We start from the raw sequence: 27479 nt of genomic DNA, 5'->3' as shown, positions 1-27479 counted from the left end.
TTTTTTAGCTTGGACCGACCGGCACTGCTGAACGGACCGCTGGTAGCCATGAGTGGCCATTAGCGCGGAAACCTCGCTAAAAACCTTTACATTTCTAGTGGCCCCGTCCAGTTCGCCCTGGATTTTTTGATCGCTGATTATTAACAGAAAGGTTTGTACCTCGGCGTTTGACCAGGGAACAGACTTCGCTCCTAGGGTTTTAAAAATGGCTAAGGAGTCCATAGCATAGCGGAGGAGTCGCTCTCCTGACGCAACCTGTGACGACACTCCCTGGCCAATCAGTGTCATGCTGTTCCTCCACGTCACAGAACTGTACCGCTTCGGAACGGTTAGAACCTCGAGCGAGTCGGTACGAAAAAAGTACCCGAAGGAGCCGGCTCACAGGGAAGTGGTACTAATGGAAACACTCACAAACCGTCGCGAATCGAACCGTACCGCGCCAAGCAGGCCCTAGTGGAAATGCGCCATTTGACTGCGCTGCTCGTATTTGCTGCTAACTTCCGGGAACTATTGACAGGCTCCACGATCCGCCATTGCTGTAAAAAACTGGTCCATTGGAGTGAACGGAGTTGCAGGGTTGCCAACTCTCACGCATTGAGCGTGAGACACACGCATTTGACCGTTTTCACACGCTCTCACGCCACACTTCCGATATCTCACGCCGAAAAAAAATATCCAGTTTATTTACCTCAGATCCACATATATGATTCAATACGTTACTAGTTCGCTAGCTCTGGCGCCATCCACCGGCGATATAACACTGAATACATAGTGTATTATAGTGATATAACACTGATACAACCCCCCCCCCCCCCCCCCCCCCCCGCTCAACAAAATACACTCGCCACCGGCTCCAGGTTAAAATCTCACTCCAAGCCAACGTCAAAAGTTGGCAACCCTGGACATGTCCCCTCCAGATTTATATTGACCCCATCCGAAATCTAGCATCTACAAGCATAAACGTATATATTGTACAGCTTGGTCCCCCTCACTTCAGAATTTCCATCTGCGCCCATGCACTGTACTCTTGAGTTTACAAAATTAAAAACAAAAATGATTTGATTTGAAAATAATAAAATATTTTTCCATTCTTACAATATCTTATAAAAACCCATGAAAGAGTGAATTCACAAAAGCTGAAGCACAAACTGGCGCAGGATCACTGTAACATAATACAAAAAATAAATATGAACTAACCTACAACTGAGTGCAAAATAAATATTAAATTAAGAGCAACATTAAGATAAAAACTACATTCAGAAGAAAATATCAACTTGAGCGTTGAGCGTGAGACACACGCATTTGACCGTTTTCACACGCTCTCATGCCACACTTCCGATCTGACGCCGAAAAAAAATATCCAGTTTATTTACCTCAGATCCACATATATGATTCAATACGTTACTAGTTCGCTAGCTCTGGCGCCATCCACCGGCGATATAACACTGAATACATAGTGTATTATAGTGATATAACACTGATACAACCCCCCCCCCCCCCCCCCGCTCAACAAAATACACTCGCCTCCGGCTCCAGGTTAAAATCTCACTCCAAACGAACGTCAAAATTTGGCAACCCTGGAGTTGACGCAACTCTCTCTCTATATGGCTCTGCCATGACTCTGCCTCCAAAGTGCCAAAACCACCCCTTGTCAAAACCCGCGCAAAAAACATCCAAAGCGAATGTACTTGGCGCGAGCACCTTTGTAAAATCGGGAAGGAAAAAGCGTGAAAAAAGACAGTTTGAGCGCGCGCACGCAATTCGGCTTTCTGTGCTCGCGACCGTCACATTTACGCTCGTGAGTTGATTTACGCTCTCGAGTCGAATATTTACGCTTGCGAGTTGAATATTTACGCTCGCAAAATGTGTTTTTAGTTTTGGCATGGAAATGACTTATGAATTGTTATTTTAAAGATAATATTAATTGGGATTTTGAATTTGGTCAAGTGGGAGTATTAACAGTTAAGTTTAATGATTCACAGTATATATTATATATATAAATATATATATTTAGGAGGTCAGACAGTTTCAAGTTAAATCACTCATCAAAATGACCTTTAGAGTCAATTCACTTCACTTAAATACATGAAAGGGAAAAAAAGCAACCTTATCAGCGGGTCCAACAACAGGTAAATGGAAACTTTTCCATATTCTAATGATTCAATGATTAAATACCACTAGCATGCTATTTATATTTTATGTAGATTGTTGTTGCCATGTTTTTGAATGTTTATGTAAATACATGTTTTATAATGTAAAATACATATACAAAGTATAAACCAAGTATAATTTTGGTTTCATATTGTGTCCAAATCATTGCTGAATCTATTGAAAAGAAAAAGGCTATACATTATGATTGGCTATACAGTTATTTAAATGCATTGTTCTTACTAAGGAAAGCTCAAGTTTGATAGCTACGTCCTTCTCAAAACATAATTCTTAATTCAAATTAAATAATTCACAATTCAATTAAAATGTGATACATTTGTTGTATTCACTATTAAGATAATGTAGAATAGGTAATATTTAGTATAAAATCAGCTATTATGTTTATTACAAATAGACAGATCAATTATATAACAATGCAGTGGTTTACTGCAGGGTTTTTCAAACTATGGGTTGCGACCCTTGGATGGGTCACGAGCAAAAAAAAAAAGGGCCGCTAAAAAATAAATGTTAATATATTAAATAAATTATTATATTAATATATTATACTATTATAGTATATAGTATGGCCGTAGCGAGTGGCCGTAGCGAGTGACCGTAGCGCGTGACTGCACGAACGGCGAAGGCGTTAATACTTGGCGGTATAATACTTAAACTCGCCACCCTCCCCCATCAATAACTTGGCTGGGTCGCGTGAAAAATCATGGACAAAATGTGGGTCACCAGAAAAAAAGTTTGAAAAACACTGCTTTATTGCATGGTGCTGTTAACAAAGCAAAACCTCTCTAAACGAAGTCTCTCTCAGAATTTACAGTATATATTCTACCCATCAGTTGCTTACATTTGAGATGCTTACATAGCTATGCTACTCCTTTTGGAATGATATTCCACTGCTGTTATTAATGCACTCATCTAGTCAAACAAACAAACAAAAATGACAATTTAAGCCTGTGGTCACTGGCAACTATACAGACTTTTTCTGGGGGTGTACAACCAATTTCCCATCTTTAACAACCTTACTACAACTGGCAATTTTCTGATTACGTGAATCGCGAGTTTGGGGGTGGGGTGGGTATAGAAATCAAACAGCTGGACTCACTTCAGGACCTAAGATGGAAATTAGACGATATAAGTCCCTTACTAGCTAAAACACAAGCTCAGAATAGGATTAAAGAATACGTTTATATGGTTTTATGTATTGTAGTGTCGTGTTTACAGCGATAGCACTGGTAATTAGGGGGGCGGGGCATTCATGCTCCCAGAATGCTCACTAAGAGCCTGTTTAGTCACTATTAGAGTGATCTATGTTTGTGTTTATGAGGCTAGCTTTATTCTAAGGGTGAGAGCCCTTCGGGATACGGTTGTTTTATTTCAAAGAGTGTTATCTGTTTTGAGCCAGTTCAATAAAGCAAGCACTCTGAGCAATTTTCCTGACTCTCGCTTCTTCGCTTCGGCACATTGGTGTCAGAAGTGGGATCACAGAACTTCTCCGGCCGAGAAGTTATAGCAAGTCCTGGCTGAAGTGGAGCAAGCCCTAGAAGAGGAGGAAGCCTAGCTGCGCGACACACGCCCGAGATCGGGTACCGAGTGCCGGATGGCCTGGCGGCGAGGCCAGTGAACTACAGCACCGATCACGTGCGTGGGACGGCAGCATGCCGGTGATGGTGCGTCTCCCTCGTTTTGATGGCAGCGCGCCGTGGGAATATTACGAGGCGCAACTCAACGCAGCGGCGTGCCACCTGGGATGGATGGCAGCTGACACGGCACTGCAGCTAAGCCTGTCGCTAGAAGGGGAAGCACTACAAATTCTCCTGGATGCGCCGGAGTCTGAACACAGCGAACTGGAGTCGCTCAAAACAGCGATCCGTCAACGCTTTGGCCGAGTACCGCTCCAAGAACAACAGCGGCATGCGCTAAGAGACAGGAAGGGGCGCAGGGGCGAGAGAGTGAGTGTCCTGCCAGTAGAGCTTAACACGCTGGCACGACAAGCTTATCTGCGATTCCCAGAAGTCTTAGAAGCGTTCATTGACGCGTTAACGTCAGAATGACTTCAGCAGCATGTGCAGCTAGCAGCACCGCTGAACTTGACAGATGCCGTGAGAGAAGCAGAGCGTGTCGAGCCGATCCTGTGCTGCCCACTCCCCACGACCCCCATTACACCGTGCAGGACAGCCGAGGTAGAGGAAGGAGAAGTGCGCGTGCAGCGAGTTGCGCAAGACCAACAGCTGATTTGCTGGTGGTGCCGAAAGCAGGGACACCGGGCCCGCCACTGCAGGGAAGTAGAGCCGGCGGGAAGTGACAATGGGGCCGGCCGGTGAGTTTGTGTGGGGCGAATAACAGGAGATGATGTTTAAACAGCTGCGCGACGCCCTCACCTCTGCACCTGTGCTAGCTTTACTGAGAGCCAGCTGCCCGTTCATCCTAGACACCGATGCCAGTAAATTCGGCATTGGCGCAGTGCTGTCACAGGAGCAAGAGGGACAAGAGCGCGTGCTCGCGTACTTCAGTTACGGCCTCGCGAAAGCAGAACGCAATTACTGCGAGACACGGAGAGAGCTGCTGGCCGTTGTAGCGGGTTTGAAACACTTTAAACCGTACCTGCGGTGCGAGGTGGGTGGCGTTAAGCTCACCACGTTAGTTGACACGGGCTCGACTATCTCCATTGTTAGACCGGGGCTATTACAGCAAGGCTGGGATAGGAGGGAGACCGTTAGGCTGAGATCAGTTACTGGCGAGGTTATAGCGATAAAGGGGAAACAGAGGCTACCGGTGAAACTGGCGCAGCAAATGACACGTCACGACTTCTGGCTAGCACCTATTCAGGAGGCCTGTATACTGGGGCTGGATCTGCTAGCATCCGTTCAAGCCCGGATCTGCATAGAAACCGGAGTACTAGAGACGCGTGGAGAACACCTGCCGCTAGAGGAAACTGAGAGCGAACAGCTGAGTTGTGTAACAGAGGCCGACTGTACAGACGCCGATCGGCGTCAACGCATGGCAACCAGTGGGAAGCCCCCTCACCCGGAGGAGCTGAACAAGCAGCGTCGTGTGATGGTGGAGAACCTGCTGGGCACCAAGTGGCACCCCAGGCGAACCGAGCAAAACTCTGCTCACTCGAAGGAGCTGAACATGCAGCAGCGAGTGGGCAGGAGCGAGCCTGGGGAGCCGGGGGCGGTGTACCCAAGCTTCGCCAGAACCCCTCTGACGTAACACAAAGCGTCGTACGAGAGCTGTGAGACCGAAGTTGCGATGGACTCGAGGTGGGACAGCAACACCAACTGTGGGAGCTGTTGCAGAGCTACCTTGACGTGTTCACCACAGACGAGTTGGAGTGCACCAAGACCGACATGGTGGAGCACCGGATCAACACCGGGGACGCAGCACCCATCAAACTAAGACCACATCGGCTGCCATGGGCAAAACGTCAAATAGCCGAGCAGAAGATCCTGGAAATGGTGAGGGCAGGGGTCATCAAACCGTCCAGTAGCCCATGGGCTGCACCAGTCGTGCTGGCGCACAAAAAAGATGGGCACTGGCGGTTCTGCGTCGACTACAGGCGGCTGAATGTCGTCACAAAGGTAGACTCCTACCCACTGCCCCGCATCGACGATACGTTAGACCGACTCGCAGGGTCACGGTGGTTCAGCTCCCTAGACCTGCCGAGCGGCTACTGGCAGGTAGCGTTAGCGGACGAGGCGAAAGAGAAGACGGCGTTCACCATAGGGGAAGGCCTGTGGCATTTCCAAGTGATGGCCTTCGGCCTATGCAACGCGCCAGCCATGTTCGAGTGGCTGATGGAAATAGTGTTAGCTGCAGTCCCCAAAGACCGCTGTGTCATATATCTAGACGAAGTCCTTGTGCATGCTCCAGAGTTCAACGAGGCCCTGAACCGGCTGGCTGAAGTGCTCGAGGCTATTCGGGCAGCAAAGCTAAAGCTGCACCCCAAAATGTGCAGCTTACTACAGCGCAAGGTGGTGTTCCTGGGCCACGTAGTTACACCGGACGGGGTAGCTACCGACCCAGCCAAAGTAGAGACCGTGCAGCAGTGGCCGACGCCAATCAACATCGAGCAGCTACGACGATTCCTGGGGCTGGCATCGTACTACAGGCGGTTTGTTCGCGCGTTTAAACAGCTGCGCGACGCCCTCACCTCTGCACCTGTGCTAGCTTTACTGAGAGCCAGCTGCCCGTTCATCCTAGACACCGATGCCAGTAAATTCGGCATTGGCGCAGTGCTGTCACAGGAGCAAGAGGGACAAGAGCGCGTGCTCGCGTACTTCAGTTGCGGCCTCGCGAAAGCAGAACGCAATTACTGCGTGACACGGAGAGAGCTGCTGGCCGTTGTAGCGGGTTTGAAACACTTTAAACCGTACCTGTACGGTACGCCGTTCACGCTGCGAACCGACCACGCATCCCTGATGTGGCTCATGCACTTCAAGGAGCCAGAGGGGCAGACGGCACGCTGTCTAATGGCTGTGCAGGAATACCAGTTCCAAATCCTGCACAGAGAGGGAAAGAAGCACAACAATACCGACGCTCTCACGCCGTCCGTGCAGCGAACAAGCATGCAGATACTGCGATCGGCTGGAAGACAAATACGAGCAACAAGCCCGCTGCGCCATCATGTGACGCACCCCAGCCACACCGTGGGGCCCAGATGAACTCCGCGCAGCCCAAGAGGCAGACGCAGGACTGAGACAGGTGGGGCAATGGTTGCAAGAAGGATGGCAGACGGAATGATCGGCGGTGACACCGTTCGGGCCAGCCGTGAGAGCCCTGCATGCCCAACGCCAAAACCTGACGGAGCAGGAGGGGCTGTTGTATGGCTGCTGGGAGAGCCCCATGCCAGGAGTGGTGGTACTGCAGCTGCTAGTCCCGCTATCGCTGCGGGAGACGGTCCTCCAAGCGGTGCACGGTCAGACTGGGGTAGGATATTTCGGAATAACGAAAACGCTGAAGCGGCTGAGACAAGGGTTCTACTGGCCGGGCTGCAACCGTGACGTGGCTATGGATTAGTGGCTATGGATTACTTCACCAAATGGCCCGAGGCCTATGCTGTACCTGACCAAAGCGCCACAACCACGGCGAACTACCTGGTGGAACAGTTTTTCAGCCGGTTTGGAGCCCCAGAAGAGCTCCACAGTGACCAGGGGCGGAATTTCGAGTCCGAAGTGATGGGGGAGGTGTGCACGCGGCTGGGCATCGAAAAGACGTGAACGACGCCGCTGCACCCCCAGAGCGACGGACTCGTAGAGCGTTTTAACTGCACCCTGGCCACGCAGCTATGGTGGTGGAAGAAGACCAGAGCGACTGGGACCTACATCTGCCACTGGTGCTGTGGGCATACCGGACCACGGCTCAGGAATCCAGCGGGTTCACGCCAGCCCTGCGGGGGGGGGGGGGGGGGGGGGGGGGATCGCTCCTGGGACAGCGGTGTGGCTCTTTAACCCCAAGCGTCACAAAGGGAAGTGCCCGAAGCTACAGAGTGACTGGGAGGGACCTCACACCGGGGTGAGTCAGCTCAGCGACGTGGTGTACCTAATCCGAACGGGGCGTCGCTTCGTTGACGTTGGCACCAGCTGTCGAGCCGGGGGGTGGGGGAGAGCCCCACGGCCCGGGACGCACAGTTTCGGAGGAGCAGGACAGTGCAGAGCTGGACCACAGGGGAAGCCCAAGGCGGCCCAGGAGGCCGCGGAACAAACCACGCTACCTCCAAGACTTTGTGCCTTAGCTGGACTGTAAGGTGAGCTACCGAGATGGTTAGCTCATAAACGTGGGGACAGTGTAGCGTCGTGTTTACTGCGGTAGCACTGGTCATTAGGGGGGCGGGGCATTCATGCTCCCAGAATGCTCACTAAGAGCCTGTTTAGTCACCATTAGGGTGATCTATGTTCATGTTTATGAGGCTAGCTTTATTCTAAGGGTGAGAGCCCTTTGGGATACGGTTGTTTTATTTCAAAGAGTGTTGTCTGTTTTGAGGCAGTTCAATAAAGCGAGCACTATGAGCAATTTTCCCGACTCTCGCTTCTTCGCTTCGCCACAGTATGTTCGTCTTCATGAGGAGGGTAAACTTATGAAATAAATCTTGTGATCTGTTCTTGCCTTTACTTTTATCAGTGCTTGTGGACATAATTTTCTGATAACTGAAAAATTCATTGTTTGGTGCGTAGGACCCGGGGTGGGTGGGGGGGGGGGGGGGGGGGGGAGAGACTCCTCCTCGTCGTCTCCGGTGTCAAACTTGACATCAGCCTCTGAGACCAGAATGGTAACTTGTGTCGGAATCGATGCCTTCACATCAGCGGCATGCTTCATGGAGTTATGTACCTCGCGTTGTCCTCTGAGTTGCTATTATGGATTGCAAGACCCTAATGCTTTATGTCTTTTTCTTCACCCTTATTTTCCGCGCTGAACTCAGTATTTATCCTTCCAATGAAGGTAAGACAACGTTACGAATAAGATACACGAGGTGGAATACTAGGCTGCGCTTCGTCGCAGGTTAAATTATGCCCTAGACGACGTTGACTAACGATAGGTTTAGCCTTCACGTCGTCCTCGCAAAAGTGATTAGACTGCTTGTGGCATTTGACTGCAAACAGTTACGTCTTTCTCGCTCTGAGAGTAGTTATTATCACTACTTGCAGATCTTTAACTTAAAGGACGTGTGAATGTAATGGTGTGGGTTCGTTTGGACATGACTGAAGCAATAATCACGAGTTGTCGTCAGTTCTGTAGCCAAACTGGGTTTATCTGGGTTGACGTATCGAATATCGAGTGTCAGTCATTTCGCAGAAAACGGAATTAACTTGGGCCATTTGGATATCACATGAAAATAAGTTCATTCTGAGTACTTTTGAACACGTATTGTGCCTATGCTATGCCTTTATTATGTTGTAGAAAGACCGCGGTCTTTCTTTTAATTCATTCAGATAATGATAACATGGATAAGTCTGTTGTGGCGCGCTGTTAACCAAATGCTTATTTCATAAACTCTTCTTGAAATATCTTATACAGTTAGTGAACTGACAACGTCGTGAGGCCAAATAATCTTCCAATGAGGTTTGAGCGAGGGCAACATATGCATTTATCTAGTCAACTAAACTATCGCCCCTTTTGGTCTAGACACGTTTAATTTAAATTGTTCCACTAAACATATTTAGGTTTAAATAAAGTTTAAAGTACTGTCGGCCATATATACTTAAATAAACGAAACAGATCATAAACATTCTGACTTAACTTGTTTTACACTTTGAGGCCTTAGGTTGGGCTAGAATGCCATACTTATTGCAGTGGGCTATATTTATTTGACTTCCATGACTAATACATTAACGTAAAAATAAACGCCCAAGTAGACTCCGTACATTTAAGTCATGAATGTGAAAAATGGAATGCATAATGGATCTTTGCATTGACCCCGTATACAGCCACATTTTTTTTGTTTTTCACAGCATTTGCTTAAATACTTTGAAATAGCCATAAACTGATTTCACTAATGCAGTTGTTCGTATAATTAGACAATATTTATATATTACATATTTTTACCATTGGTTGTTTCTCTCCCCCGAAAAACTGAAATGAGAGGAAAATGTGATCTATTCAGATTTTTACTTTAACTCTTGGGTTTCCAGTAAATCGTTTTTAATGGTAATATCACTTAACGTTTATAACCTCTCTAGAACTGAGTTTTGTAATTGCACATGCCTTAGGTGTTATTGAATTTTCAAATTTCAGTTGGTACACAGTGAACCACATGCTCTCGGAAAGGTTCCAGTCTGGGGTAGGGCAAAGTTTTGATATCAGACTAAAGCACGTAGTTCTGCTGTATTGACAAGTGAATCTTACCATTAAAGAACAGTAGGTTCGGCTACAAATATTGCATAAACACACTGTAATGATCCTTAAGGAATTATTGGGTTACTGTTTCTTTACATTAAGTTGTGGAGTGGCGAGAGAGAGAGAGAGAGAGAGAGAGAGAGAGAGAGAGAGAGAGAGAGAGAGAGAGAGTGTGTGTGTGTGTGTGTGTGTGTGAGAGAGAGAGAGGGGATTCAGCTATTTTTTGAGTGAGTTCATTTGTATTAACGTGACAATAAAAGAGAAGAGTTGTCAACAGCAAACTGTCCTACAATACTTTCTCTCGTTGGTTCTTTCTTTCGACTGTAAAATGTAATCCTAGCCGTCATCCAGATGATCTGTACTGATACGATTAGGAGAAAAACAGAATTTTCCCTGTTTTATGTTTTAAACTGTTTTATACGCGAGATGTTTTGGTTGTGCTCTAATTTGTGTTCGTCAAGGACGAAAATCTCACCAATGAGTGACATGTATTAAACTCAGCTCTCTCTCTCTCTCTCTCTCTCTCTCTCTCTCTCTCTCTCTCTCTCTCTCTCTCTCTCTCTGTGTGTGTGTGTGTGTGTGTGTGTGTGTGTGTGTGTGTGTGTGTGTATGTACGTGTATATATATATATATATACACACACACATACATATACTTATATATATGTACAATATATATACATAGGTACATACATACAGTTATAATATTATAATAGAGACTATCGAAATGTACCAACTTAAATGGCATGTGTCTGTACTTGGACCTTGAAACTATTAAACATTTTTGTGTTTTGAGTAAACATTTTAGTTGGTGGATAACGTAGAAAGTGCCAAATAATGGACCGACAATAAGGAAACAAGTTATTCTGCAAGTTAGAATTTGGTTTATAATTAATAATATTGTTTCTCTCTGAAATTACAGGAGTTCATTGGAAGTGCGGTAGGCTACATATGACAGGAATACAAAACAGGCCCAGTTTACCAAACAGTGCGTAATGTTAAGCTCAGTTAAATGAGAGAAAGTTCAGTGTCATACTCGTTCTACCATTTAACGATGACCTCCGTGTTACGATACATAGGCTAAGGGAAACCCAGCCCAGTTCATCATAGTTGCCTAATCAGAGTAAGTTGTTGCCCTAAGATAAAATAGATATCATTAATGCTAAAACGTACTATGGAGAGTTCGGCCTGGAGAACGGCACAATCAATCGGCATAAAATACGATAATATCGCTTTGATCTGGTCATATTAAAAAGACGTTACAGCTCTAGAAGGCTTAGAAAACACCAAAAAGTTTCTGTGATGACATAACCATTATTATTGTTGTTGTTGTTGCATTCCCTTGATATTTTCCTTTTAAGGTATCCACACGTTGGCTTTATTTCAAATTCACGCTGTGTATTTTAAGTATATTTGCATCGTCAGTTTTTATGTAGCTATTGTCTGCTGTGAATTAATCTACATAGTTGAATAAATGTCCACTTGTGCTTTATGATTTGTTTTTATTTAGAAATACAGTGTTCAGAATTTTGGGACTATTTACCGCGTGCTGTGCAAGAGTGGAAAGTGCTCAGACGACATATAGCTTAGAAACACTTTTTTCATTGTTTTGATGTAGGATTATTACTTTTTATTCAATGTTTCATGCATGATGTCTCAACCTTTTTGTTCGAAATGTGCATTTTTTGTGCAAATAGAAAAAAGTTGCATAAATGCTGGCAAAAAATACAATGAGTATTTCATCTGCCAGACTGATATTCTCCAGACTGATATTTTCCTATAATATAAAATAACATGGAAGAACATTTTGTAGACAAAAGCAGCAACTTGTTTTCTGTCTTTTCTTTGGTCTTGACTGGCTGACTTGTTAAACATATTTCTATTCAATGAAGCATATACATTGTTTGCCATTTAAAGGCATTATACAAGTCAATTGCAACTTAGCCAAACCTGTGGGACAAAGGTTTTAATTCCTACTGTCCATAATCTGGCCATATGCAAACAGTTTGTTTAAGAAATCTTATTGTTTAAGAAATATTGCTTGTACATTCACAAAAAATCCACAAATTATTTAATTATACACATTTTACCATCAAAATAATTTCCACATATGGTGTATGCACATGTATCACACGTATTGGTTGTTGCTTGTTTCAGACTGATACACAGATGGGGATTGCTAGTCCTGACACTGGCTGTGGCTGTGCATTAGGCCACCACTGAGAATGCTTGAGTTTTGTGAGCAATGGTACCTTTCAAAGGAGCCAAAAATTTGCTTATACATGTGCATTTGGGCCAGCAGTCTGTTTAGGCCAGTACTGGTGTGTGGCACTTGGTTTAAGGAGCTGGCTGAGTGAGAAACTGTGCATTGTTTGGGGCAGCAGGCAGACCAAGACTGAATAATTGATACTTGAGAGTTTAATACTTAATTACAGTCATGCTAGTGTAGGTGTAACCTGGGATGATGTAGTATTCATGAATAAGATGCCATTGTCTTTTACTTTTCATTTTTATTTACATTTTTGTAAAAAAAATATGGTACAATAGTACAGCATTTAATACAATCATACATGGAAGCGCGCACACACACATTTTATCTTGGAGAGGCAGTTGTAGTTGCTTAAATATTGAGAGGCCGCTGTGATATTTTGGCCAATCCTGTAAACTGTCCTCTATTTATTTCAGAAATCTTGTGAAAATAATCCCAAATACAGCATGTGTTGTACACAGTCACACCCAGCGTTTAGCATGCCTCAACCCTGTGGGCTGCTGATCCCCATCTTAATTCAAACCAGATTTAATTAGCTACCCGAGAAGGGTGTAAAAGGTTACAGGAAAAAGTTGAGCCTATCCTTTGAGAACATATAATTCTCTTACTTAGCATAGTCAAACCAAGATCAAGTTAACAATGATCATGGTTTGACAACGATATATTAACATTTTTCTCAGAGTGCAAAATGTAATAAATGTCATGTCTAATATACATTTGTACATTTTATGCACTCAAGAAAGACACTTGATATTGTAAATCCTGGGCAAAGAGAATTTTACATGTTACTGTGTCTTTGGAAATATAATGAAATACAACCTTTGTTTTTTCACTGCTGCTGATGTGTTACATGAAGGTGCTTTGTGCTGATGAAAGGAATATAATAGTTATTGGTGCAGGGATTTATCAGGACCACAGTCGCCCATGGGCAGCCTGTGGTTGTGATCCTAGATTATTGTCTCTCTCCTATTGATTTACGTCTTTTGACTTGTGTTGTTTGTTCCCGTGGACGAGCAATGGAATTACTAATAATAAGTTGAGTTACCGTACAAAGGCGGTGCTCTGTTGGATTTAGAGGAACTGTGTGTTGTTCCCCACTGCTGACTGTGTGGTTGGGTGGGTAGTGTCTTTGGCTGTGATTTCCTGCTCTTACAGCTGGAGAATTTGCCTCACCAGTATAGCCATCTAATTTTCTGTTCTCAAGTTCCCCCGGTTGGCTCAATTTGAGTCATTGGCTCGCCTCACTGAGAAATGTAAATTGGAACCAATGGAGCTGGATGTAGCAGCCATTATCTGACAGAAGCAGATGTCTTTATTACAGCTAATAGGAACTGGTCTACTGTAAGGGAAAAGCCAGCTGTTTGGCAGGTAAAGCTCCATTTTGGAGTTTTGTGATGGAATCTGATAATGGGCTCTCCAAATATCATTGTATTTCAGATATCCAGTGCACAGAGGTACCACTATGTTGTTTTATGTGGGCCCACCTAGAGTGATTTACATGTTTTACTGAGTAGCTTTGCTATTTTTTTATGGGTGACTTTGACAGTGCACTTGCCTATTCTCTGTGCAGTTTGTATTTTTTACTAGGCTAAATGTTTGATGGTAAGCAGACCAGTTCAAGTAAGTATGGCCACCATGCTTATTGCCGCACGTTAGCTGCATATGCATATATTATACATATATTATACATCTATTATACATATATGGCAGTCTTTGTTCTCTCTGTGCTTACAAGAGCCTTGCAGTCATGCTGAGGAGATGAGGTGATGGAGAGACGTGTGTGTGTGTCTGTGTGTGTACTATAACTATTATTAACCTACAGATAATGCCTCTAATTTTTTATTTTAAAACATTCAACTTAACCTAAACAAAAATTAATGATTGACCTACATGTGTAAAGCCTGAGTGCACAGCTTACAAACATATAAAAAGTATTAGGTTTCATTCAGATCATGTTCGTCAGATAATGAGAACCATCTGTGAACTATTTGCCTTGTTAAAGATTCCTATCTAAAATGACACACAGACTTACACAAAGGAAGGACATGATAGACATTGACATTTTTGATACCACTAACCACTGGTATCCTCATACCATGACCAGGGTAGAAACTGGAGTTTAAATGGCCTACTGATGTGGGTACGTTTTTGTCATCCCAAAGGCTGCATCAGGGTGAGTCTGGTCTACTGAGAGAGGAGGCTTTCACTGTTTGTTTAATTTGATGGTGCCATGAGACTAGTGCAGCTGAATAAATACTCTGCTGGTCATAGCATTCTTGTGTCCTGGGGGACAAGTGGGAGGGTAATTGAGGCTAACAAGGGATAGATGCTCATTTGTCTTCTTTCTTTTTCTTTCTTTTTTCCTGCAGTTAACCTGTTGGATTCCAAAGCAACTCAGGGGGAGCTGGGCTGGATATCATACCCGTCACATGGGGTATGTATGAGTATGTATGTTCATCTTAGTGCAGGAGATCCAACATAATATACAGTAGTCAAATTCTACATACAGAGCCGGAGTGGCTAATCGGAAGATTTGGGAGGATTTCTGATGGGCCGGCTCATGTCAATCTCTAGTTTGGGCTGATTGGGAGGGAAAAATTATTTTGGGCTGGATTTGGGCATGAAACTCCTGGGCTGAAAAAGGAGCCCACTCCAGCCCTGTCTACATACATAATTTATTATAAAAAATCTCAGGAACATTCACATGCAGTTGTTTAACCCTGAGAATATATATTTAGGACATTTACAATACCACTATTTACAGCAATACACAGAAAACACATTATGATATGCACAGTAAAAGTAACATTTAGAAAAATGTAATGTAAATACATAGCCCCAAACCACAAAAGATTGACATTTGCTGTTGTTTGAGTATTAAGTCTCCAGACTAATTTATTTCTGTTTCAAGGTCATAGTGTTCAGTAATGAACCATGTTTATTTGTTATACTATGAATTGGTCTCATGGGTTACTCAAACCGAACCATTTATAAAACCTTATTAAGTGTTCAAATTGCTTGTTTGCAGTTGTTTAAGGTAATCCTGTTGTGACGATGGGGTCGTGGCGAAGGACGAGACACAGAATCCTTGTACTTTGACCGACGTCACTTTTATTTACTTCTATTTGCGCAGTAGTGCACGTGTAACACACAACACAACGTGTAGACACGGGTACGTTAACACATAGAGGAACGAGAGGGAAAAAGGGGTTTGGTACACAAACGGGAAGACTTACAAACACCGGAACAGACAAACATGTAACAGGCGCCCGGCTACGTGCCAGGAGGAGAGTTAGGAGAGGAGAGAGACCGGGAGCTGCCGGGGCTGCGGCGGAAGGTCCTCCTCCTGTCTTCGCTGTGTGCAGCACGCCCGGCGGACGTGCCAGGTGCAGCGCACTCGGCGGACGTGCCAGGTGCAGCGCACCCGGCGGACGTGCCAGGTGCAGCTCGGCCGGTGGACTTGCCGGGTGCAGCTCGGCCGGCGGACGTGCCGGGTGCAGCTCGGCCGGCGGACTTGCCGGGTGCAGCTCGCCCGGCGGACTTGCCGGGTGCAGCGTGGCCGGCGTAGGCGCCGGGTGCAGTGCAGCCGGCAGACTCCCCAAATGGGCCGCTTGGGGAATCCCCTTCGGTCTCCATGTCCTCCTCGTCCTCGCTCCGGTTCCACTCCATGGACTGCTCCGGGCTGTCACCCCGGGAGCAGTCCATCATCTCTCCTCCGGAGCAATCGGAGGATGGACCCGCCTCTGGTGTCCACCTCCCCTTCACAGTCCCAGCAGAACACTCACAGGGGGGCGGACTGCCCGCGTCCTCCGAGTCGAGCTCACTGTCTGTGCACTCTGAGATGCCCAAGTGCACGGACAGAGGATGGTCTTCCTCTTCGTACTCCTCCTCCTCCTCCTCACCGTAGCCGACTGCAGGGGCGGAGCCCTCGGACGGAGGGTAGTCGTCCTCGTTCCCCTCTCCCCCACCATAGTCCACCGTGGAGGCGTAGCAAATGGACGGAGGGTAGTCCTCCTCCTCCCCTCTACCGTAGTCCACGGTGGAGGCATCGCCTAGAGACGGAGGGTAGACCTCCTCCTCCCCTCCACCGTAGTCCACGGTGGAGGCGTCGCCTAGAGACGGAGGGTAGACCTCCTCCTCGTCTTCCTGCTCCTCCACCTCGCTAGGAGAGTCCCCCTCCCCAAACTCGCTCTCGGGGGTCCTCTCCGTCGCATATAGCTCGAAGGCACCCACCCTCAGAGGCGAGGGGTCACGAGAAGGAGACAGGTGTCGCTCCCTCCAGATCCGCACTGCTCCCTGGCGGAATTCTTCCACCAATTCGGGATCGGAAGACTCCCGAGTTGCGCACAGCATGTAAGCGCATACTGGATCTTGCTTCAGCTGCTCGGGAGTCAGCGTGGTGGTGTTGCGCTGGGCAGGCGAAGAGGCATGGCGTCGCGGGGGGAGGAAGACGCGCGGTGGTGCTTTTTGCTGGTGCGTTGGCTCTTCTTTGGCCGAGTTCCGTATCCTGGCATGGTCCTGGTGTCTCTAACGGCTTGTCGTTCTGTGACGATGGGGTCGTGGCGAAGGACGAGACACAGAATCCTTGTACTTTGACTGACGTCACTTTTATTTACTTATATTTGCGCAATAGTGCACGTGTAACACACAACACAACGTGTAGACTTAGACAACGACGAGCACAGGACACTGCGCGAGCGCACATTAAATAGACAAACCACATTAGCCCCACGTGATTACGAGACGAGTCACAGGTGAGACAGATTATCACACGACATAACCACAGAGATCCACTGACGCAGACAAAGCACGTGGACAACGTTAACAATCAATCAATCAAAGTTTATTTGTATAGCGCTTTTCACAACATGTTGTCACAAAGCGCTTTACAGGATTTAAAAGGTTAACAATACTATGGGTCCAGAACCCTAATGAGCAAGCCAAAGGCGACAGTGGCGAGGAAAAACTCCCTATGATGGTGGGGAATAGGAAGAAACCTCGGGAGAACCAAGACTCAAAAGGGAACCCATCCTCCATTGGGCGGCCCGTTAACACACAAATTACACAAAATACAGACAAATACACAAGTCACACACAAATCACACAATCAGACTAAGTAAAGGTAAAAATGAAAGTTCTGGGTTATGATTTTGTCACTGTAAATGTCTGTTGATGAACACCAGGCTTTCATTCCGTGTCGGAGCAGCAATGCTGGTATTGTAGGCTCCGACTGCAATGTTACTCTCCAGGTGAACCTTGGAGAAAAGATACGAGATGTAGTAAATATGTAACAGATTAATCAAAGGCCAAACTAAACAGATGAGTCTTTAATCGAGTTTTAAACATTGAGACTGTGTCTGAGTCCCGAATAGAGGCAGGAAGATTATTCCACAATTGTGGAGCTTTAAAAGAAAAGGCTCTTCCACCTGCTGTGATCTTTTTGATCCTAGGAACAGTTAATAACCCTGCGTCCTGTGAGCGAAGTGAACGCGCTGGGTTATATTGTTCAATAAGTTCACTAAGATAGTCTGGAGCTAAGCCATGCAGCGTTTTATATGTTAATAAAAGTTTTATAGTCAATACGGAATCCAACTGGCAGCCAGTGTAATGACGATAGTACGGGACTAATGTGATCAAACTTTTTAGTTTTTGTTAAGACTCGTGCTGCTGCGTTCTGAACCAGCTGGAGTTTGTTTATCGATTTACCAGAACATCCAGCTAGGAGACAATAATCTAAACGAGAGGATATGAATGCATGGATTAGTTTTTCTGCATCACTAATATTTAATATGTTTCTAATTTTGGCAATGTTGCACAAGTGAAAGAACGCTACCCTAGTTATATTATTAATATGTGTATCGAACGAGAGATCTGGGTCTATTGTGACGCCCAAGTTCTTTACCTCTGCGCTGGGGGTTATAGTAAAAGAATGTAGATTCAATGCTACATTATGTATCTTGTCTCTCGCAGCCCTAGACCCAACTATTATTAATTCTGTTTTATCGGAATTTAGTGCTAGAAAGTTACACGCCATCCAATGTTTTATCTCTTCTACACATTTCTCAATCTTACTGTTTGCGCCTAAATCATCGGGTTTTGCCAATAAATATAGCTGAGTGTCGTCTGCGTAGGAATGGAAACTGATGTCATGCTTATGCATAATCTCGCCTAAGGGTAACATGTACAGTGTGAATAGAAGTGGTCCTAGGACTGTCCCTTGTGGGACACCATATTTAACCTGCACAGATTTAGAGGTTTTATTATTAACACTTTCACATTGGAAGCGGTCAGTTAAATATGATCTAAACCAGGACAGTGCGACTCCTTTAATACCTATCGTGTTTTCTAGTCTATCCAGCAAAATGTTGTGGTCTACAGTATCAAAAGCTGCACTAAGATCTAACAGTATAAGGAACGAGATGAGCCCATTATCGGCCGATATTAGTAGATCATTCACTACCCTGAGTAAAGCTGTTTGAGTGCTGTGGTTTGGTCTAAATCCTGATTGGAACTTTTCATGGATACTATTTGATTGGAGATAGTGGTTTAACTGATTGGAAACTGCTTTTTCTAAAATTTTAGAGATAAATGGGAGATTAGAAATGGGTCTATAGTTGGCTAGAATCTGCGGATCGAGATTCTGTTTTTTAATCAAGGGTCTAATTACGGCACATTTTAATTGTTTGGGCATGTAACCTAGGTTAAGGGAGAAGTTCATCATATTAAGTAAGGGCCCTGCAATGGCTGGGAGTAGGTCTTTAAATAGACGGGTTGGAACTGGGTCAAATATACATGATGTATATGACGAATTAGACGAATTAATCAGTGTTGTGAGCTCTTTTTGCGATATAGGATCGAAGATATTTAGCTCAGTAATATTTTTGGATGCATAGTTACTCATAACTAAACTACTGGGGTTGGATTGGACACACGCCCAAAAGGGAGGGGCCGGGGTCCTCAACGTGACACCGGTAATTTGTTCTGTATACCTGCCAAAGATGGTTTCCCTTGTTCTTTTATTGTTAGCACTGTCAATAATAGTGTCACGGTGAGGCGGCCCCCTACCGGCCGCCTCCATCCACAGCGGCTGTTGTTGTTGTTGTTTGGTGACATCATGTGCGTCCCTCAGGTGGGCGGAGCCCGTGATCCGTCTCAACTGAGGGTCGTTTGTTTGCCTATATATGTCTTGTCTTTGTACCAGTTGACCGCTGGTCATTATATCCTTAATTTGGATCTTTTGCACGGGTTTTGGTTTGCACACTTTCTATTAAACCATCCTTTTTCCCTGAGACTTGGCGTGATCGCTTCCTTTTCAGTTGCTCACACCGCCCGTCACAAATAGAGTTTAAGTGTGAAGAAAAAATAAATAAAGGAAGGAAAAAAGTCAGTGTTCATTGTGATTTGTTTTTCTTGTTGAGTTTGAAAAAATATTTATTGCTAAGGTTACTAGTATTACATCTAAATGATTTAAAACTGTTATAAGGCTTAATAGTCATTGAATCATGTGCTATTCCGGTTCATGTCTAAGCACACAGATTTATTTTGTGTATCCCATTGTTATCACTAGTGAGAGACAATGCAGAAAATAAAGTCTACAAAGGTAAATGATTTGTAATTACATACGGCTTTTGCCTAGTTTGTTGCAATAAGCAGTTTCCCTTGAGAGCCCTTGAAAATTATTTCAAATAATGTACCTGCCTGGCACTGGCACTGACACTGATGGATGGACTCCTGCCGGTGTGAGTACAAATCAGAATGGTTAAAGCAAATTAAGGGATAAACCCCTTGGACATTCCCTATATGGCGATAAGTAAATGAGTTCAGTGCAGACAACTCTCTGAATGTGCAGTGCAGTGGCCCCTCCAAATTGCATCAGTCCTTGGCCTGGAATTCATTATTCCCTGCTGGCAGATTACACTGTTTTGCACCACATTTATCCAGTCACAGGCCTAACTACATGCAAGGTTCTCTAGTAGTGTGTTGCTACTCTGGAATACTGCTGTACATGGGAGCAAAGGGACATAGATTGTGGCTGGATTATGTATTGTAGAATAGGGACCTGGCATGTCTTGGATTATGTATTGTAGAATAGGGACCTGGAATGTCTTGCTGCATCACAGTGAGTAAAGGTAGTTATTTAATGCTCGGATGGCATAACATGATTTAATGTTTGATAACGTTTAATCCAGTTATGTTTGTTGAATAAATTATGGATTTGTTGTCATATATTTGTGGACATACTGGACAATAGACAAGAAACTTTGTAAGACTCATAAAAAAGCAGATGAATTAAGTTTTTTTCCTGCATCCAGAAAGAGACATTTTTGTAAAAGAACCACACAGTGTGCAGCAAAACGAAAACCAACTGAACTGCTTCATGGAACATTCTGTGTACAGAGAAAACAGAATCTTCATCTTTCCACTTCACAGAAAGTTTCAAGTAACTAAGTAACTCTATAATTTGCTGGAAGGCAAATCCCAGGCCAGTGCATGTCCAGTGTGCTGAACTATAATCAATTGAGACAAATTAGGCAATGAAGTCAATAAATTCTCATGTTACATTTCAAAACTCACTTTTCTTACTGTGCATTTCAGTCAGCTAATACCCATATTTCTGGAAGGTCTTTCTTTGTTTTAGTGTCATGACAAGGAAACTGAAAGGGGCTGCAGTATAAACTGGGATTAGCACATTGTATGGGTGCAGTAGGTTAAATGGGCAGTGCCATGATTCCACACTCATAAAACAGTGAAGAAAAGGCATTGAATGATAGGCCACAGTTGTGATGAAAGACTAGTATAGGATACTGTTTAATGGGGAAACACTAGGTTCTACTGTTTACAGTCTTGGTGTAGGAATAATACAAGTTACAAATATAAAATATTGATATAAGGTAAACAAAAGACTAAAATACTTTTTCAAAATGGAAAACTCTTTGAAACTTTAAAACATTTAATGAATTCTTAAATTTGGCTCTAATTGTGTCCAAAGAAAATATATGTTTAATAGAGAAAAGTTCTGTGTGTCTGTGTGTATGTATAGAAAAGGTGTACATCATACATACATCATTCAGTGGTGGCCTATGGGCTAAAACATCTGTCTTCTCTAACTAGAGAGGAGGACGCAATGTTAGAGGAGGATTACGGTTTTGTTACATATTTATGAAACATTAGCTCTGCTCTCCTTTGTCCACTAGTGTCAGGGAACATGTGGCCTATGCTCACAGTATGTGTATACATAGGAGTTTGGCTAAAACCCCATGAAACAACCAACCACCAGTTTTCCCATTTCCTTGTTGCTGGTCTCCAGGAGGGATATTAAAGTTGTGAAGCAATATTTGGAGAGACCTTTGGTCACTGTCCATGTGTCTACACAGAACACTAAGTTGTAAAGTGGAGAGATACTCTGAGAGTTTATCATGAAGGCATGTGGGTACCAATTGGACACATCCAACACTTTTTGCTTAAGGTGCTATACTGTTTCTCTATATAACTGGGCGAGTGCCACAATGATGTCCTACAGCAGACAGGTCATGTAATATGATGTTCTCAAATGTGTGATCTACACATCTTATATGCCATTTCATTTGCTCTGGCAGCTGTGGTTTAAGTTCAGTCTTTCTCTGCAATAAGATGCATGCACTGTAGCCCAAACACCTGGATTTCATTTCATTCACACACACACGTAAACACAGCTAGCTGTAGCTACTGTTTTAAACTGTGAAGACCCTATTTCATTATTCCACCTAGATCTTTAGAAGGAGGAACATCTGACTCTAACTCAATAAATTAGTAGTAGTAATAATAATAATAATAATAATAATAATAATAATAATAATAATAATAATAATCTTTTGTATAGCACCTTTCATACATACATGCAACTCAAAGTGCTTTACAGTACAAATAAAAAGAAACATTAAAAGGAGATAAGACAAAAAGATAAAAAGAAAATGTTAAAAGAAATTAAAGATAAAAATATTAAAATAACATAAAAAGTAAAAAAGTAAAGTAAATAAGATAAACTATTAAGATAATTAGTGTCACGTATGGCTTCGCCCCCTCCCTTGGCTGTCACTCCGGGTTCCCTTGTGTCTGTGTTTCCGTGCCTGTTTATCCCGCCCCGCTCGTTTGTCTTCGTGATTCCTTGTTTATTACCACGCCCCTTGTTATTACCGTCACCTGCCCCTCGTTTAATGTCATTGTATTTAAGTCCTGTCATTCCCCAGTCTGGTATCCATGGTTTTGTCATTCCAGTTTGTTCATGCTGTTTGTTTGTGCTTTGTACGACACGCTTTGTCTCTGTATCCTGCCCGTTATCCTGTCCCGTGAGTACTCCCCGTTTGCTGCCCAGTTGCCCTGTGTTATCTGTTTGTTTCAGTTATTCTACGTTTTACCCGTGTTTTGTTTTCCTAGTCCTTAGTTATGTCGGTTCGTGTTTCGTGTTCGGATTGCCTCAACGTTATGACCCCTGCCTGTTTTGTCGACTCCGAGTTTGGTATTCCCTGTATTAAATCTCGCTCATCTCAGCATTTGTGTCCGTCTCCTTGCTCCGTGGCGCAAGCCACGTTACAATTAGATTTAGAAAATAATAGACAACATAATGTAATAAAGTAAATAAGATTGAGAGTTTCTTAACTAAAAGCAGATCTAAACAGGAATGTTTTGAGACTGTTCTTAAAACTATGCAGGGATGAAATGCCTCTGAGCTCTTCAGGAAAAGAATTCCAGAGCTTTGGGCCATAGTGGCTAAAAGCACCCTCGCCAATCTTTAATCGGCTTTTAGGAATCACCAGTAGATTACTGTTTGAAGACCTGAGAGACCTGACTGGAACATATCTAACCATCATTTCACTGAGGTAAAGAGGGGCAAGACCATGAAGACATTTAAAAACCATGACTAGAACCTTAAAATCTATTCTAAAGCTGACAGGTAACCAGTGCAGTGAGTGGAGTGCAGGTGTAATATGATCTCTCTTTCTCCTGCGGGTCAGAACCCTTGCAGCCGCGTTCTGAACTCGCTGTAGGTGCGAAATAGAGCTCTTTGGAAGAGCAGATAGAACAGCGTTACAATAATCTAGCCTTGATGTGATAAATGCATGGACAAGTTTTTCACTGTCAGCAGGAGAAAGCATATCTCGGACCTTAGCGATGTTTCGAAGGTGAAAGTAAGCTGTCTTGCATGTAGTCATGATGTGTGATTTGAAGCTGAGCTCATCATCAAAGGTGACGCCCAGGTTCTTAACACATTGTCTGGCATTCAGATTCATTTGATTTAAGTATGTCTGGACATCATTCCTTTGTGAATCACTGCCAAGAACAAGAACCTCTGTCTTCTGTTTATTTAACTGCAGAAAATTGTCAGACATCCATGTCTGTATATCATCTATGCAGTCAAACAGTGAGCAAATTGATTTTAGGGCTTTAGGTTCTAGCGAAATGTAAAGTTGAGTGTCATCTGCATATTGATGATAACTAATACCATGTTTATTAATGATGTGTGGTAACGGAAGCATATATAGGTTGAATAGTAACGGCCCAAAAATTTATCCTTGGGGGACGCCACAAGTTATTTTTTGACGTGTGGAGGAAGAGGTACCTAATGCTACATAGTAATCACGCCCAGTTAGGTACAATCTAAACCAGTCTAAGACTAAGCCACAAAGGCCTACCCAGCTCTGTAGTCGATCAAGAAGTATTTCATGATCAACGGTGTCGAAAACGGCGCTTAAATCTAGCAGAAAAAGGACTGAGAGTTTGCCTGCATCCTTATTCAATCTCAAGTCATTTACTACCTTAACTAGGGCTGTTTCAGTGCTGTGGAGAGCTCTGAAACCAGATTGAAAAGTGTCATTTATTTGATTTACTTTGACATAGTCATTCAACTGGATTGACACTACTTTTTCAATTATTTTGCTAAGAAAGGAAAGGTTAGATATAGGTCGATAATTATTAAGAATTGTGGGATCAAGATTTCTGTTCTTTAATAGTGGTTTAACCATTGCAGTTTAAAAAAATTTAGGGAATTCACCCAATTGCAGAGACTGATCGTTAGAACTTCATTTGTTAATGAGCTCAGAACCTGCTTGAAAAAGCATGTTGGTAAAGGGTCCAGTTCACAAGTAGAGGATTTTAGTGATGAGATCACATCAAGTAGTTTTACCATGTCAACTTCTTGGAAATAAGACATATTAAAGTTAGGCTGAGTAACTGATGTAAGGGTTGATGGTCTATTAGTGCTTGTTGCTATGTTCTGCCTTATACTAGTAATCTTGTCCCTAAAAAATAATAGCAAACTCCTCACATTTTTCAACTGAAACAGTCTCAGGGAAGCCACAGGAGATGAGGTTTACTAGCTGATCTATGCTTCTGAACAAGACAGCTATTATTGGATGAATTGATTAAAGTAGAGAAATAGTTTTTCCTTGCTAATTTCACTTCACTGTTGTAATTCTGCAATGTTGTTTTATAAATATCAAAATGTACTTGCAATTTTGACTTTCGCCAACGTCTCTCAGCCTGCCTACAATCTTGCCTAAATTTTACAATAGATGGAGTGTTTCTCCAGGGCATCTTAATTTTACTAGAGATTATTTTAGTTACCTTTGGTGCCACAGCATCAATACAGTTCCTAACTCTGTGTGTGAATGTTTCAACTAGCTCATTCCCATTTTCTGAGAGGGGAGGGAGGGACTGTATCATGTCTGTGAAGGCCACGGCACTGCCAGCACTGAGATAACGCTTGGTTATTGTGCGCTTTTCACTGAGTGTTCTAGTAGATAATGACATATTGAAAAATACACCAAAATGGTCAGAGATTGCAACATCAGTATTTTCAGTATTATTAACCTCTATACGTTTAGAAATGATCAAATCTAAAATGTGGCCATGCTTATGAGTTGGGCCTAATACATGCTGTATGAGATCGAAAGAGTTAAGCATCCTCATGAATTCTGAAGTGATTGGATTTGTGGATATATACATGTGAATATTAAAATCCCCAGCAATTAAAACATAATCAAAATAAATTAAAATCCTTGAAAGCATTTCTTCAAAATCTTCAAGAAAATCTGCATGTAGTCTGGGAGGATGATAGATAACAATCAAAAGAACTGAATAAGTACTGTTGAGTTGTACTGCCAGATATTCAAACGTAGGATGTTCCCCTAATGAGATCTGCTTACAGCGAAATGTTTTATGGTAAAAACATGCAACACCACCACCTCTCTTATTTACTCTGGAGACATAAAAATAGTTGAAGTCGGGAGGCGAAGCTTCATTTAGCACTATTGCTCCATTGTTATCAAGCCAAGTCACTGTTAGAAAAAGAAAGTCCAGACAGTAATCTTCAATTAATTTAGCTATTATAAAAGACGTAATTGTGAGTGAGCGGACGTTTAGTAAGGAGACTTTGAAGACTTGGTGTTTGATCAGCATTGCCTACATCACTTATGCATTTCACTGGGATCAAATTTTGTTTGTTACAATGTTTTGTACCCTTATGTTTTCTTCTGATTACATTTTTATTTTTAGTAATTTAGTATTTAGTAATGCCAGGCATTAGAGCCAATCAATGTTTTTACTGACATTTGCTGTTGTTGGATTATTTGTAATATACACTGACAAAGTTGTAAAATATGAGCAGGTGAAAAGTTTAGTTATGTTGCAGCAAGTGCATACTTTGTAAGCTGAAAATATTTCTCATTTTAACATCTCTCCATATATCAGCTGTATCAACTTAAATTGAACTTCAGCTGCAGAGCAGTTTCATAGTGTTTCATGTAAGGTTTTCATAAAGACATAGGTGTTATATTCTGTGGTGTTATATTTTTATGCACTCCTGGACCATTATCAATATCCATATTTCATAAATGCTTGGTAGTGATTAGAATCTTAGGCATGATATTTTAAGACATCTTCTAAACTTTTTTAGGGGGGTCATCTCATTAACTATAGCCACAGATGAAATGCATATAATTCTATAGTTCTATTGTTCTCCAGTCTAACACTTGTTCTGCATACTTGTTGGTAACAAATGGCTTAGGGCCACTAAAGAGAGCTTGGGTTACTCCACCAAAGGCTTTTATAAACTTAACCATGAAGGATGGCCAGGCTATGCTCTATTACCGTAGGAATCACATCATATAAGTGAATCATTTATTTAAGTATTTTAAACCTGAAGGCCTCATGAATCTAGCCACAATGTCTTTGGACATCAACTCTCACACGATGAAGCATTCTGTGACACAGAATGTTTGTTTCTGTGAAACAGAATGACTGTTTACAACAGTGTGAAAGCCTATTCATTAAATTACACATTAATTATTTTGTGTAATGTTCAATTATATTTTTTCCCCAGTGGGAGGAGATCAGTGGGGTGGATGAGCACTACACCCCTATCCGGACCTTCCAGGTGTGCAATGTCATGGAGTATAGCCAAAACAACTGGCTGAGGACCAACTGGATCCCTCGCAATTCTGCCCAAAAGATCTATGTTGAACTCAAGTTCACTCTGAGAGACTGCAACAGTATCCCTCTTGTGCTGGGGACCTGCAAAGAAACTTTCAACTTGCACTACCTGGAGACTGATGAAGACCAGGACAGTAAGTTCCGTGAACACCAGTTCTCTAAAATAGACACCATTGCAGCTGATGAGAGCTTCACCCAAATGGACCTAGGTGATCGGATCCTTAAGCTCAACACAGAAGTGCGAGAGGTGGGTCCTATGGCAAAGAAAGGCTTTTACCTGGCCTTCCAGGATGTGGGGTCCTGCGTAGCTCTGGTGTCAGTGCGGGTGTACTTTAAGAAGTGCCCTTTCACAGTGAGAAATCTGGCCATGTTCCCAGACACTGTGCCAATGGACACTCAGTCATTAGTAGAGGTGAGAGGCTCCTGTGTCAACAACTCCAAGGAAGAGGATCCACCAAAAATGTACTGCAGCACAGAGGGAGAATGGCTGGTACCCATTGGGAAATGTCTGTGTAACACTGGTTACGAAGATCGGGGAGTCACCTGCCAAGGTACAGCCTCTCTCCTCTTCTTTCTCTCTTGCAGGGCCTTAATTTCACGGGCCATTATTTTCATCATATCAGTATAATGTACAAGTGCTGTGGACATAAATTCGAAATGGGACAGCGAATCTAATGTAACAATGCCATTCATTGATTTAATTTTAAACTTCATAGGTTGCAAATCCAAACCTAGGATTGTTGCTTTGT

The 27479-nt window shown here is 43.4% G+C and overlaps 1 protein-coding gene across 5 annotated transcripts in view; it reads left to right on the top strand.

Moving 5' to 3' along the window:
- The first annotated feature begins 8397 nt into the window (after positions 1–8397).
- The window catches only part of epha3 (eph receptor A3), a 164248-nt gene continuing 145166 nt past the window's right edge, over positions 8398–27479 (top strand). For 2 of the 5 annotated variants that reach the window (XM_076985452.1, XM_076985451.1), the window contains exons 1-3: positions 8398–8601; positions 14634–14698; positions 26621–27281. In XM_076985452.1, the coding sequence (XP_076841567.1) occupies positions 8517–8601; positions 14634–14698; positions 26621–27281 (811 nt within the window). In that variant the 5' untranslated portion in view covers positions 8398–8516. Of the gene's footprint in view, positions 8602–14633; positions 14699–22119; positions 22590–26620; positions 27282–27479 lie in introns of those variants that run through there. The other 3 variants (XM_076985448.1, XM_076985447.1, XM_076985449.1) reach the window with 3 other exon arrangements.

The sequence above is a fragment of the Brachyhypopomus gauderio genome, unplaced genomic scaffold, assembly GCF_052324685.1.
Source record: "Brachyhypopomus gauderio isolate BG-103 unplaced genomic scaffold, BGAUD_0.2 sc40, whole genome shotgun sequence".
NCBI lineage: Eukaryota > Metazoa > Chordata > Actinopteri > Gymnotiformes > Hypopomidae > Brachyhypopomus > Brachyhypopomus gauderio.
This window is presented reverse-complemented; position numbering and strand designations above follow the sequence as displayed.